The sequence below is a fragment of the Aquila chrysaetos genome, chromosome 16 (genome assembly GCF_900496995.4).
Source record: "Aquila chrysaetos chrysaetos chromosome 16, bAquChr1.4, whole genome shotgun sequence".
NCBI classification, from domain to species: domain Eukaryota; kingdom Metazoa; phylum Chordata; class Aves; order Accipitriformes; family Accipitridae; genus Aquila; species Aquila chrysaetos.
The window spans coordinates 28,308,068-28,322,660 of record NC_044019.1 but is presented as its reverse complement, the minus strand read 5'-3'; the positions used below and the strand labels follow the sequence as shown (position 1 = coordinate 28,322,660).

The window sequence follows — 14,593 nt, the reverse complement described above, 5'->3', positions numbered from 1 at the left end:
GGGCGTATTGTCCCAGACCAGGAAGCTTTGGGGACAGTTTTGCAGAGTAATGTGTTCTCCTGTTACTTCCCAGCAGCACCACTTAAGTGCAGGGGGAAAGCTCCGTCTGTCAATACAGGAGGGTACATAAATCATCCCAGGGATGGAGGATGGCAGAGAGGTGAGAGATGAGCCAGGGACCCTCACCAGTGGGAAATCACTGATGTGCAGACGTGTAACAGCAAGAGGGCTTTGCTCAGTGCCTCTAATGACATGTAAACTGGTGCTCGAAGGCTTTTCCCAACTTTCTTGTTGGAGACATTGCCATCAGATGGAGGCTTTGCTTTGATGTGTCAAAGCATGGAACGTAATACTTGTTGGAAATTTAATGCTACAAAGCCATAGAAGAAATCAATAAAGTGAAATGTTTTTCACAGTGGAGGTGAAGAAAGAAAAACACATGCTGTCATTGTAGGACAATGATGAGCTGATTTTTATAGCCCAAAAGGGGAATAAAGGGACTTAATCTCATGAAGCATGACGGAACAGCATAGCACACTAAACTGTCCATGTGAGGCGCACTGATTCTGTCTTCCAGGGTCCTAAGGGCACCAGCAGGCCTAACTTGCCCTGACCCCATCCATTCATCCCCTGCCCATGGGACCAGGGGCTCCAGTTAGGGTCAGGCCTGAGCAACCAGGCTTTGCCCGAGCTGCGCAGGAGTTGCACTTGTCTGAAGACCTGTCTCCATCCCCCTCTCATGGATGGACCTTGAGCATATGATCTAGCCTTGTTTCAAGTCTATCTCTGGCTCCAACTCCTGCAGCTTCAGGCTGGACCCACTGGAGAGATTGTGGACCTTGTTCATTACCATGCATTCACCGCATGAAATCAAAGGACATCCTTGGAGGACATCAGTCTTGGGGATGCCAAGCATAGGCAATAAGTCCCAAGAAGAGGTATTCAAAAGATGGAAAACACATGAAAGAAGGAGAGAAAATAGGCAATGAAAATGCCAGTGCCTGTGATGCTAAAGGATGAGATTGTGCAACAGGAAGCACTTGTAGATAAAAGCACATTTGCAGCACTATGTACCCCACAAAATGTAATCTCAGAGAAGACACATGCATGTCAGGGATGTGATTAAAGGCAGCGGGCAAAGTCCTCGTGCTGTTCTGTATCTGAATACTGGTGATCTCTCACGGCAAGTTGAGACAAGGCAGTGCTCTGCCCCGTTGGCTGCTGTTGAAGGGACTCTGTTGGCATCCCAGGTGCAGGGAGTGGCTGGGTGATGAGGGCTGGGGGGGGGCAGGAGCAGGGATGGGCATGACCAGGAGCAGTTCTGCACCTGAAGAATGATGGGAAGAAGCAACGTTAAGGCCACGGGACCGTAAGAGACTTCCAAGGGTTTTCTGCTGGTTCATCCCCATTGTTGCTGGTTCCTGGCTCATCTCACTCATTCTCATCTTTCTGCCTTCCTCCTGCCCTGCCAATCTCTTCCCCACCATCCCTCTGGTGACACAGGCTGTAAGGATAGCGAAGGAACAGAAGAGAGCTCAGGGAAGTCTTCCACCACCAGCTTCGCACAGCAACACCCAGGAGACTCCGGCACGGTGAGCTGAAGCTGGAGGACGGGGGTGTAGACATCCCGACCAGAAGACCGTTATACATCAGGGAGCTAGAGATCCACAAAACACTCAAGCTGAGTAGTCCCAGGCCTGTGCTATGCCATGCCGTGCTGTGCATCTCCCTTGGCCATGGGACAACCTCGTTGGTTGACGGTAAAAGAGGAACCTGCAGGCAGCTCCCACTGGGTGCTGGTGATTACACCACCTGCATGTCCTTGCCTTTATCTAAGGCTGCTACAATGGTTCTCATGTGAACATCTTTTTTGTATGATAGTAGAATGAGTTGTTTTCTTTTTTAAGAAAATCCTGTAATAGCTCAAATGACCATAATGGGGTAACATTTCCATGGACAGTATCTGCCCTGATCAGAGGTCTGTTCGATGCTGCAAGACCTGGGGTTCCCAGCACCTGAAGGGACATAAGATTATCTGTGCTATCCTCTCCTTCTTCATAGTTTTAGATCTAGTAAATGGCATTTAAAATGATACTTTACAGAGTCTGAGTGCCTTTTTTAATGGGATCATAACAGATCAGCACCTCCTGGTGAAAGACTGGGGGGAGGAGAGGAAGGGGGTGATGTGGCCAGCTCCTGCTGATGAGATTGCCGATCATGCGACATGTGAGGGGAAGCTGTCACCAATGTGATGAGATTGTGAGGGGAGACTCCTGACCACTAGATGTGATCTCTGGGCAAAGGTCTGCTCCTCAGGAATAAGGGAGGAGGCCAAAGCAGAGTGGGTGGCCCCAGCAGCCATCACCAGCCCCTTTTCCTGGCAAGCCTGGCCCCGCAGATGCCCCGTGTGCTGGGGTTCCTGTGGCAGCACTGTTCCCAGGAGCCCCAGGAGGTAGGAGACCAGGGATGGGCATGTGGGAGATGCTTCCTGGCCAGGGCCAGGGCAGGAGGGGTGGGAATCTGTCCTGGGCATGGCAGGGGATGGGGTCCTTCCCGGTGCAGCCTGGGGCTGGCGTGGGGCTGTGGGGAAAGATGGCGAGCGCTGGGAACGCCGATGCCCGTCATTTCCTTCTGATTCCTTGTCTCTCCTAGGAGGTGGTGGGAGAGGGAGAAGGCGGCCACCCAGAGCAAGGTCAGTCGCCATGGAGGAAACAGTCACAACAGAGCTCTCTCTGAACTACATGACTTCTGGATATGTGGACTATGGAGAAAGTGTCGAATATGAATGCTCAAGACTGTCTTACGGACTGATGGTCTTTGCAGGTGTCTGTATGGGGATTTCTCTCTGTGGACTTGTGGGGAATGGGATAGTCATGTGGTTCCTGGGCTTCCACATGAAGCATAACCCTTTCACCGTCTACATCCTAAATCTAGCTGTTGCCGACTTCTCTCTGCTTCTCCTGTTTTTTCTGCTCCTATTGGCACTTTTGAGCTTAGCAGCAGTTTGTTCTTATTTGTATAATTTTATTTCTTTCTACATAGATTTTGTATTTGTAGTTGAATTTCTGTGCCACTTCTTTGACCTTAGCAGCCTGGGTCTCCTGACAGCAATCAGCGTGGAGCGATGTCTCTCTGTCCTCTTCCCAATCTGGTATCGTTGCCGCCGCCCAAAGCACTTGTCAGCCATTGTGAGTGGGGTGCTCTGGGGTCTCGCTGGATTTTTTGTTTCCTTGATGTATCTTAGCTTTAACTATGCTGAAAGCTATGAGACGGTACTTGCAGGTGTAGCCATTGCAGTTGCCATGATTTTGTCATCAATGATGTTAATTTCCAACCTGTGCCTGTTCATCAAACTCCAATGTGGCTTACAGAGACGACACCCGGGAAAACTCTGTGTTGCTGTCCTGCTCAACGTGATCTTCTTCTTTGCCCTTGGTATTCCTTTCAGTGTAGAGGTTTTCCTCAATCTTCCAAGTTCGCATGAATTACTTCCCGAAAATACATCTTTTCTGCTGGCGTTGCTGAACTGCAGCGTCAATCCAGTCATTTACTTTCTCGTGGGAAGCTGCCGGCAGTGCCGGTTCCAAGGCTCCGTGAAAGTCGCCTTTCGCCGAGTGTTCGAAGAGAAGGCGGTGAGCAAGAAGGAGAGCCATGTGCCTGAGGACACTATGGTGGAGACCACTGTATAAGGCACTGCTGGCGAGAAGGCTTGGAGATGTGGAGCCTTGCAGACAGCCTGGGGGTTGGAGGTGCCCGTGCACTCGGTGCCTGCCGGCTGCGAGGGGGGAGAACAACGCTGCAGCTCATCATGGGGGCACGTGGCGCAGACCCAGCACAGCGCTGGTCTGCCAGGCTTGGTCCCAGTGCCCGGGCTGTGTTCCCCATTGCAATGACCCTCATTGCCCTGGCCCCAGTGAATAAACTCTGGCTCCTTTTGCCCAGCAGATGAGTTTTGTGGTGTTTTGGGGGATCTCTTGCCTGGGGAAGGTCTGACACATTAAGCCCTTGGGGAGCTCTGGCCATCTCTGCTGGCCAAGCAAGGCAGGGCTCTGCAAAAAGGGTTGCAAAAATGGGTAAGCCAATGGGTCCTGGTGGGTGATGGGGGGATTAGTGGTGTAGAAAATAAGACATAGGGTAAAATTACAATTTGGAGAATGAGAAAGAAAGAAAGAAAGAAGGAAACTAAGAAAGAGAGAGTGAAAGAGAGAGAGATGGAGACAAAGATAGAAAGAAAATGAGAAAGAAAGAAAGAAAGGGAGAAAGAAAAAAGAAAGAGAGAGAATGGGAAAGAAAAAGAAAAACAGAGAAAAGTGAGCTGTCTCCATGGTGCTGATGGATGAGATTTGGTGACACAAGAATCTTGCAGATAAAATCCCATTTGCAGGCCTGTGTAACTCAGAGATGCAATCTCTAAGGCAGCATGCCTGGGGAGTTTCATCAGAGGCGGTGGGTAAAGCCCTTATGCTGTTGCATGTCCACACACTGGTGATTTTCCAATGCGGAGGGTCTCCTGGTCCGGTACCAGGTACACACGGTGAAAGCCAGCAGACCCTCGCATGGTGGGAAGACGCTGGAGGATAGCGGGAGGAGAGGAAGGGGGTGGCGTGGCCAACTCCTCCTGACAAGACCACCGTCCATGGGACACATGAGGGGAAGCGGTCAGCGATGTGATGAGATTGTGAGGGGAGACTCCTGACCACAGGACATGGTCTCTGGGCAAAGGTCTGCTCCTTCACGTGCGAGAGAAGAAGCTGAAGCAGAGTGGGTGGCCCCAGCAGCCATCACCAGCCCCTTTTCCTGGCAAGCCTGGCCCCGCAGATGCCCCGTGTGCTGGGGTTCCTGTGGCAGCACTGTTCCCAGGAGCCCCAGGAGGTAGGAGACCAGGGATGGGCATGTGGGAGATGCTTCCTGGCCAGGGCCAGGGCAGGAGGGGTGGGAATCTGTCCTGGGCATGGCAGGGGATGGGGTCCTTCCCGGTGCAGCCTGGGGCTGGCGTGGGGCTGTGGGGAAAGATGGCGAGCGCTGGGAACGCCGATGCCCGTCATTTCCTTCTGATTCCTTGTCTCTCCTAGGAGGTGGTGGGAGAGGGAGAAGGCAGTCACCCGGAGTAGGGTCATTAGCGTGGTAGAGACCAACACAACAAACCTCTCTCTGTTCAATTATTCCTTGTATGATGGAGTGCATGGGAGAGGCAGCTGGTCTTGTGAGTCACAGACTTTTATGGTTGACTTTTTCACATTGTTTTGGTGGGGTGTTTGGCTCTGTGGGCTGCTGGGAAATGCGGTGGTCGTGCAGTTCCTGGGCTTCCACATGAAGAAGAGCCCCTTTGCTGTCTAAATCCTGAACCTGGCCATCGCTGACTTCTGTCTGATCCTTTTTTTTTGTTTACCATTCGCGTTACATGGTGCAGGGGTTTTTTTTGTTTGAACTTCCCAGATGTGATCTTCACTGCAGTTTACCTCCTGTTTCTCTTCTGTTACCTCAGCAGCACGTATCTCCTGACAGCAATCAGTGAGGAGCGATGTCTCTCTGTCCTCTTCCCAACCTGGTACCGATGCCACCACCACAACCACTTGTCAGGCATCATGTGTGGGGTGCTCTGGGCTTTGCCTGGCCTTTTCATTTGCTTAACATCTCTTTGCTGTAATTTTTACCTAATGTTTGTCTGTGGCAACATATGCAGTGGTGCAGATCTTCAGAGTTCCCTCATATTCTCCACCCTGCCACCGCCGTCAAACTCAAACCTATTCATCAAACTCTGGTGTTGCTTGCCGAGGCATCCCCCAGGGAGGCTGCACATCGTGCTTCTCCTCACCAGCCTCTTCTTCATCTGTCGAGCAAGTTTGGGAAGGCTTATTCATTGAACATGATGAACTTAGGATAAGTTCATTGTCCTTGCTAGCGGCTGCAAAAAGCAGCATTAACCCATTAATTTGCTTCCTGGTGGGGACCTACCGGCAGTGATGGTTCCAGGGCTGGGCGAAAGCTGCTCTCGCCAAGTGTTCGAAGAGAAAACAGTGTGCAAGGAGGGGAGCTGCCTGCCCGGGGAGGCAGCTGCGGAGATGGCTGTTTGAATCCTTGCTGGCAACGGGGGGGGAGGCTGGAGCTGCTCCCGTGCGGCCGAGCGGAGGGGCAAGTGGCTGGGCTGGTGACGTTCCTCCTCCGGCTGGGACAGCCACTGAGGAAGAACGCTCAGGTCTCCTCGAGGCTGGTGCCTCTCCTCATTCCTGGTATGAGGCGACACGGTGCAAGGGGCAGAGGCCAGGTAGAGCAGGGGAGGAGAAGTGACCCTGGTTGTTGGCCAGGTCTGGACCCTACGTGCCAACTTCTCCCTTGCTTTGACTTGAGGCCTGGAGGGCTTCTGTGCAATGTGGCAGCCCATGGGAGGCTGCTGCCAGCAGAGATGGGTTTTGTTGCAGCTACCTCGGGGTCATAGAGACATCCAGTGGTGTCAATGCCATGTGCTGGTGTGACTGGGGAGAGCTCAGGCAGGGGAACGTGGGGGGGTCGGCAGGGGCTGAAGGTGCTGAGCCCCCCAGGCAGCTCAGGGGGAAAGAGGGCCCCCATGCCCTGGATCCAGCCTAATAAACTCTTGCTCCCTTTGGTCAGTGAATGAGCCTTTGTGATCTTTTGGGGGATCTAAAACTGCTTTTTTGAAGGTAGGTCTAAGTCAAAGAAGGGAACATGTTCTGACCAGGACATTCAAAGAAATAACAGGGGGACATAGCCTTTCTTTTTTGTTTTTCTTTTTACAGAGCAGCACTTTCACTGAAGCCATTTCATGTTAGTTAACAAGGTCTGGAGAACATTTGATGATTGACTACAATATTGTTTTAGCAGAGATTTCACTAGATACCGTGATGCCTCTCCACTGTCTTCTCCCCTTACCTAGTTATGCTCTCAGCTCCACTGATTGTGTTCAGGGGATCTCTGTGTTTATAGTGGGGTCACCTGGCACATCTGTGATTCCTGCATTGCAGGAATCCCTCCCACCCCAAACACTTTACATTTATTTTATTTCTAAGTTTTCTTAACCAATAAAAGAGAAAAGTAAATCACCCTAACAATAGAAGTATTGCTGTTTTCTTACGATAGTCTTGACTGAGAGAGGACTGGTAGGTATAGGTTGCATCTCTGGACCTTGCTGAAGTTCACTTTCACATAAATGCAGCTCCCATGAAAGCTTTGCTCTTTCATGGGCCAGAAGCATCCTCAAGAAGCTGTCAACAACAGCCAAAGTGTTTCCACGAGTGTAACTGTTTAATGCGAATGGCATGGGAGGAGTGCCTAAGCCCTGGAGCTTGCTAAGCACAGGATAGACAAATGGTATGGTAAAGACAGCACATGAACACTGACCTTGGGATGCAGATCAAAGAGGTGCCGGCATGGCTAGAGGTACAGGTGGAATTGCGGAACAGAGATAGTATGAAGTGTTTGCATGACAAAGGATTTGCTTGGACAGGACAGATGAAGAAGAATATCCCCAGAGTGCTAAATTCCCATGTGTAGTTGGGTGAGTCACACAGGGGCTGGTCCTGGAATTACTGGAGGAAATGTTATTCACCTGCCAAACAGCAAGCACAGTTATGAAATACCAGACTAACAGCTGGAATTAGCTGTTCTAAAATAAACTTGGCTTTTTTGTCCTTTTTCAGCCCATATTGACTTGAAGGTTCTTCCTGTGTCTTAAATAAATAAAATAAATAAATAAATAAAAAATTATTTATCTGGTCCAGTCCCCATTTTCTGTCTTCATTTTCCCCTTTGTTTATTTTCACTATGATTTGCCTTATAGTTAGTGCTGTCTTTGACAGTACTTCAAGTACTATTTCCTCTACCACACATTGTGCAATGAGTATTCTTGTTTCTTCTCAGATCCTTCCTTTTTGTTAGGAACTTTCCATAAAATGATGCATGATATTGCTGCTCTAATGCAAAGCACAGCTGTGATTGAAACACATCCTAAGGAAGCTCCGCAATAGGCATAATGGACTGAGATAACAAGATGTATTTTAAGATGGAGAAAATCATATTACCAAATATCCATGCGATTCATCAATTAAGAACAGAGAACAGTAAAACCAAAACAATTAACTTGGTGCTAATATTCATATAATTACCAGGATAGAAACAATCTATATATAAAATAGAAATATCTGTAAGCAAAAAAGGATGTTTTCTATACTGCTTATCTTCTGAAGTTTCTTTCCATTAATCATTTCCTCTGCTCAGAGAAGATTAGAAGTCATGAGCATCACTGAGTGCCCTAAAACTTGGTCTGTGTTCAGAAGAAATTGGACTTCATGAGCTCATTCCTCCTTTGGTTTGAGGTGATGTCAAGACAGCCTCTTTGTGAAAGGTCCCAAGAGATCCCAAGGGGACAAATTCCACCCATGGTGCAGCTGGGAAATATTAGACTTCCAAGCGACTGGTTGTAAATCAGAAAACATTCACATGGAAATTGTGGGGAAAATAGCCAGCAAAAGCCACTGAGGTTGTGGAACTGAGCTGCCCCATGGCAGACTTGCTGCAGTATGGGGTTCAGGCCCAGGCGCTGAGAGCAAGGATTTTATTTTTTAATAACTAATAACATGCCTTAGCTTATTGTTTTTACAGATCCCGTTCCCACCCATTCTGTTTCTGTGTCTTTCACTAGAAGCCCCCTTGATCATGGTCTCACTCCCTGTTTTTCCCACACACATCGGGATGCGGCAGCTCCAGGCTGGGACCTGGACAGGCACAGACATTACCAGAAAAGTACAGACCTGGGCATACGGGAGTTCCTATTTCCTTTTGCCTCTTAAAGGATGCGAGAGAAAGGGGAGAAATGGGGAGAGAAACCCCAGTGAGGAAAGCTTTGTAATGAGTCCTTTCCTCTGACAGAGACAGGTTTGAGGTACAGGGATTGATGTATTATGGCAGACCCTCAGAACACAGCAGAAGTCCTCGGTTCTTTTTAAGACTGGCGGAGAAAGGTGTCCCTAGTTCCCCTTTGCACAGGAGATCCCTTACCAATTACCGTCTTGGGCAAAACAGACTTGACTTAGGGAAAATTAATTTATAGGCAATTAAAGTAGATGTAGGTAGTGAGAGACAATTAAAACACACCCTCCCCACCCGGCTCAGCTTCACTCCTTCCCTCCAGACTCCTCTACCCCCGAAGCAGCACAGAGGTGCCTGGGGGGGGCATTACACTCCGTACATCCCTGCTCCTTCCCTCCCCGACTTTTCCCCCACTCCGGCATTGGGTTCTCCTCAGGTCAGCCAGAACCCTCTATGTTCCCTCCCTGTTCGTGGCCAAGAACCCCGTTAGGCTGGGTCCCTGTTGTACCATTGCCATTTTTTCTGTTTGGGCTGATTTCCATCCTCCCATTCCTCTTTTCTTCGTCATCTTTGAAAGGATGAGGGGTTGGTTTGCACCATCCTCTTGCTGGTTAGTGCAGTCAGCTGCATCTTGTTTCAAAACTGTGAAATCAACAGTGCTACAAAGGTACGTGCAACAGCAGTCGCCCATCAGCCCTGAAGGGAATTGGCATTTTGGCATCAATAATTCTCCTCTTCGGTCCAGTGATGAGTCCACCAACCCAAGAGCCTGTTGTCTAATGTTGTGTGGAGCAATGTGTTTTAACAATGAAGATACATGTAAGTCCGTCTTCATATGAGATTTCCTAATTTGTTTATTTTTGCTCCTGATTTTTCTCCACCTTCCCCTCCTCATTAGCATCTAAAACAGACACAGAGCAGTATCAGCTAGGAGACGTCTATATTCTTATCACCACCTTCCTCCCTGATGTTCTCCTCTGCACATCTATCAAATCCATCAAATTTTTAGCTGGTCATCACATGTTGCACCCAGAGGTTTTCCTTCTGCAAACAGCAGCAGCATTTTTTTTTATCTACTACCCTGTAAGGAATAACCCAAAAGGGTCAAGGGTTTTATTGTGCTATGGAGAGCCTCTGAAGAGCAAAACAAGGATGGAAGGTAGGATACAGCTCCTGCAGAGAGATGGTGGAGGCATCACCTCACTGAATAGTGTCATCAGGTTGAGCTCAGAGGAACTGTTCTCAGAATGTATTTAACCTGAAGTTTGCTAAGTTTAGTTGGTTTGATATAATGAAAAATCACCTCTCCCTACCATGACTGTTTCACTTCTGTCCCTAGCACATCTTCTTGAAAAAGGTATGTTTTCTGTTTGGATGCCATAAAATTTTCTGCCTTCATTTCTAAACCTTCCAAATTCCCGTCCAGTTCACTGCCAGGGGAGATGTAGGGGCACTTTACTAACCTGAATAGAAAAAGCAGAATAATAGTATCTGTACTTTGAAGTTTGGGGTAATTTTGATATCTGAAATAGTATTAGCATTTTAATTCTAGTCTCAGATGACATCTGTTCTCTTAGCGAAAAACGAAGGTGAATGGCATATGGAGGATTAAGTCTGACATGGCAGATGCTGTGTAGAGTGTCCAAGAGCCCATGCCCATGCCTTGGCCCAGCGCTTTCTTTGGCTTAATTCCTTGAATTAATTGCACTCGAATTTCTGTGACCAGTCAGCTTTACTGTGCAGTGTGTGTCTTCCTCAGCTGCTTCTGAAGCTCTTCTGCACCACCATCTCCCCTGGGAGCTCATCCCTTCGTTCATTCCCCCCCCCCCCCCCCAAAATCTACCCCATGCCTTTGTGTCCCTCCCTTTTTTTTAAGAGAAGGCTTTCAGTTTGTGGCCAGGGTGGTTTTGGCAGGCTCCTTCTGGTGGAGCCCTGGGGACAGAGTATCCAGGCAGACACCTGAGGAGGAGAACGTGAGCAGAGAAGAAGAGCTCCTACATAGCTCTCCTGGCCTCCAACACATTGTGGGCATGCTTGCTTCCATGTTTCTTTTTGGACAACTGATTTTTGTGTTTTTTGGTTTTTTTTTAAAGAATAAATGTTGAGGGGTGAAGGGAGATCGCTTTTATGCTTTATTGCCAAAAATAACTGGTTTTGAAATTAGTTTTGAGAAGGCATTTTTGACCATATGTAAGCTATGCAACGGCTTTAGAAGTGAAAAAGTTGATGGAAAAGGAGCTGAAATGTCAGATCTAGAGTGACAGCTGAGAGCAAAAAGCAAACAAAGGCTAGGCAGAGCCATGTTAAAATGCTGTTTATTAAACTTGTCAACCAAAGAGAGTGACAGTAAGTGAAGTAAGCTAGCCACAAAGACAGTTCGCACGCTTTACCATGGAGCAGTCTAAATAAAAGTGCCTTTGAATTTGGGGTTAACCTATGGGGCTAGCAACATGGCTTGGTATAGCCTTAAATTAGACTTATATATTCACTTTTGTCCCCAGCCCGGGGATCAAGGGTCCATAGGTTCAAAGGAATCTTTATGTTCTTCCTCTCTTTTTCCTTCTCTCTCCATTTCAAAAGGTGATCAGGCAAAAAAAGGGAGAAATTTAGGAGGACACAGTTTTTGTGTTACGGCTTTCCCATTCCTCTTTGTCATCTGCTGAATCTTCAAAGGCCCTCTGGAATGCCAGCCTGAGGGTGAACTTGATTCTCCGATCCCTGTAGCTCCCCACGAGGAAGTAAATGACGGGGTTGAGGCTGCTGTTCACACAGGACAGCACAAAGCCGATCTCCGGGGAGTAGAGGAACTTGTAACCCAAGAAGTCAAAGAAGATCAGGACGCCCAGAGGCACGGCGAAAATGAGGAAGAAGAGGATGGTGAGCATGATGACGGTGAAGAGCCTGCCCGTCTGGAGTTTTTGGGAGCTGCACTTGACTCTAAGGAAGAGGGTCAGGCTGAAGAACAGCATGAGGGGCGTGCAGAAGAGGAAGTCCAAGGCTCCGATGGTGATGAGCAGGAGCCGGCAGCTCGCGGCAGGGCGGTGAACGGTACACAAAACGTAGCCGAGCGCGTTCAGCAGCAGGGAGAGACCCCAGAGCAAGCCGGAGACGGCGCCGGACAAGTGCTTGGGGCGGTGGCTTCGGCACCAGATCGGACAAAGGACAGAGAGGCACCTCTCGATGCTGATAGCGGTCAGGAGATACAAGCCGGTGCCGTACATGAAAAGATCCAGGAAGAGGAATAGCCCAAACTGCACCCCGACGTTGAACTGCATCAGGTACTGAACCGTCTCAACGGCGATGCAGAGGAGGTAGCCGAAGTCGGCAGCGGCCAGGTTCAGGATGTAGACAGTGAAGTGGTTCCTCCGGATGCGGAACCCGAGGTACCACAGGACTATGCCGTTTCCCACCATCCCGCAGACAGCGCTGATGAGGCAGAAGCTCTCCATGAACTTGAGGACAGCGTACGATGCCTCCGCCTTTTCCACAGCCGCACTCTGATTAGTCCCATGAGCCTGGCTTGCGTTACTTTGGGGAAGGAGTGTTATGAGCTCCTCAGCCATGAGGAAATACCCCAAATCAAATACTTCTCTCCTTTTTGTTTCTCTTGGGATCAGAGGAGAGACAGAGGGCATTTAGTGACTGACACACTGCTTTTATCCTTACAGCTTTATGGCTTGGGACAGATAGCTTTCAAGGGGCATGCATGGTTACTATCTATGTAGGTAACAGCTAGCAAGATGCAAAATGTTGAGGATGGGCAAAATCATGCAGGAATTTGGACAGGTGGAGATTGGCTAAGTGTGGCATTCATGCAGAAGAAGAAAGAATGAGACTGTTCAACAGAGTAAAGGAAAAGAAGCAGAAGGAAACATCGCTACTTACAGAGCAGTAGGAGATGGGGAGGGTGTGACTACATAGTGACTCTGTGTGCGTGTATGCCTGTGAGAGAGGACCAGGAAACGGCACAGCAGAGACAAAGAATGCTGCAAAACATGTGCATAGTGAGGCATTTCTGAACCCATTCCTCAAATGCTTACCTTCTGCCCTGTGCAGCTGAATTGAGGTCTCAAAGTGTCTTTTTCTTGGTTTCTAATTTATCCCGTTGGATCTTCCAGGAAACACTTTCTGTGGAAAAGACAGGGAAGATGTTTCAGTCTGCAGATTCAGTTTTTGTCTTCTGTGATGTAATGAAGCAGGTGCTGTCGGAAAGGAGCATTTTCACTGTGCAGAGCGGGAGGATGGGATGAAGTCAGCAGCAGATGAGAATGGGCTTCTTTTATGTTGTGAGGCAATTTCACATTTCTGCTCCACTTCTCCGGTTGCTCCTACAGTACGTGGGGACAAAATTACCTGCCAGGGATTCCATTGCCTGCGATGCTCTGGCATATTGCTTGCATCTGTGAAAGGCTCTTTGTGCATTTGTACTGGGGCCAAATGCTGTTATGCTAGGGATGCATAAATGAGTGGTTAGTAGAGACTGTGGGAATTTCTCAGAGGAATGGTATTGTATTTTGTTTTGTCTTTCTTGGAAAATCAGGCTTGGTTTAGAGTGGAATAGTCTGAGTATCCCTTTTCCCAACGTTTCCTTCAAAATTCACTTCCTGTGCAATGCCTTACCCCAAATCCTGCCAAGACGCCAAGAAGAAAAATGGCTTGTCCAATGTGCCTGGGGTGAGGGAGAGAGATCAGAGGATGCGGTCTTCATCCCCTAAGCGCTAGGCATCAGGAATCCTTTCTGGACATGATCAGCCCTCACTTTCCAGCCCAGAATGCTTCTGAGCCTTTCTTTCCCAGTATGTGTAAAAAGGTGCCTCTTTCTTTCTCCTGCTGATAGCTGGAGCCTCTCCAAACTGCACAGGGCTCTTGCAGCTCCTTGATGACTCACGGCTCACCTCTGACCCCGGAGAAATAAAGTATTTTAAAAGGCTGAGCTGAAGGGGACTTTAGAAGGATAGTAAACACAGCAGTTTATTCATAGCAATTAACGGAAATACTGCATACAGGAAATAAACTTGCTGTGTGCCACTTATAAAACAGACAGGGAGGAAAGGAGTTTTAACAATGCGGCTGTACAAGTTTTGAAATGGGCAGGTGTTGGCTCCAGGGGGACAAATGTCCCTCAGTCTTCAGGTGTCACGCTGTGAAGAAGCAAGGGTCTTTCTCCACCTCTGCAGTCGGGAGTTGCCTTTGAGCAGACCTGATCCAAACTTAGTGATGCGATTACCCGACTTTGTCACGTCTCTTCGTTCAAATTAAACAGAGCTTAGGATCGGACTAAGTCCTTTATCTACAGCTCCTTGCCTACAGACACTTGCTTTGACATGCTGTCTTTTTCTGGCCTGGGTATGAATGGGTGACTGGTTTTGGCGGTTTAGCTTTTAAAGCATACAACCTGTAGAGCCTAACGTGGGGTTTCTATAACACATCTCAGGTCTCACCAGCAAGGCCTGCCAAAGCCTGTTTGCCGTGTTGTACCTCCGCTGCTCTTCTTTGTGCCCGATCCCAAGTTGCTCTGTGGGTTGTGAGACACCACTTGGCTGTGAGCTGGTTCAACATCTAAATAGTGAAAAAAAAAAGCTGTCTAGAGGCGCTTGCCCCTCCTTCTGCCCCCAGTTAGCTGACCCTGACTCTCCTCTTCCAAAAAGGACGTAGCCTTCTCTCACTACCTGCTGGCCCTTCCTTCCTCTGGCATGAAGCCACATCTCCGTGAAAGGTGGAGAAGGAGGAATTTGGGAGCTGATGCTGGGGAGGGCTGCAAGGGGAAGGC

At 48.7% G+C, this 14,593-nt stretch overlaps 2 protein-coding genes across 2 annotated transcripts; one reads left to right on the top strand and one right to left on the bottom strand.

The window, feature by feature from the left end:
* The first annotated feature begins 2,340 nt into the window (after positions 1-2,340).
* LOC115352177 (mas-related G-protein coupled receptor member D-like) lies at positions 2,341-3,689 on the top strand. The gene is made up of 2 exons (XM_030039909.2): positions 2,341-2,452; positions 2,653-3,689. The coding sequence occupies exon 2, from the start codon at positions 2,703-2,705 to the stop codon at positions 3,687-3,689; it is 987 nt and encodes a 328-aa protein (XP_029895769.1). The 5' UTR covers positions 2,341-2,452; positions 2,653-2,702.
* Positions 3,690-11,160: 7,471 nt separating this feature from the next.
* Positions 11,161-13,078, bottom strand: LOC115352179 (proto-oncogene Mas-like). The gene is made up of 2 exons (XM_030039912.2): positions 12,864-13,078; positions 11,161-12,429 (listed from the first exon to the last, which is right to left on the bottom strand). The coding sequence occupies exon 2, from the start codon at positions 12,384-12,386 to the stop codon at positions 11,430-11,432; it is 957 nt and encodes a 318-aa protein (XP_029895772.1). The 5' UTR covers positions 12,387-12,429; positions 12,864-13,078; the 3' UTR covers positions 11,161-11,429.
* Between the last annotated feature and the right edge of the window lie 1,515 nt (positions 13,079-14,593).

Coding starts and splice junctions, on each gene's coding strand:
- LOC115352177 (XM_030039909.2), top strand. CDS start 2,703: ATGGAGGAAACAGTCACAACAGAGCTCTCTCTGAACTACATGACTTCT.
- LOC115352179 (XM_030039912.2), bottom strand. CDS start 12,386: ATGGCTGAGGAGCTCATAACACTCCTTCCCCAAAGTAACGCAAGCCAG.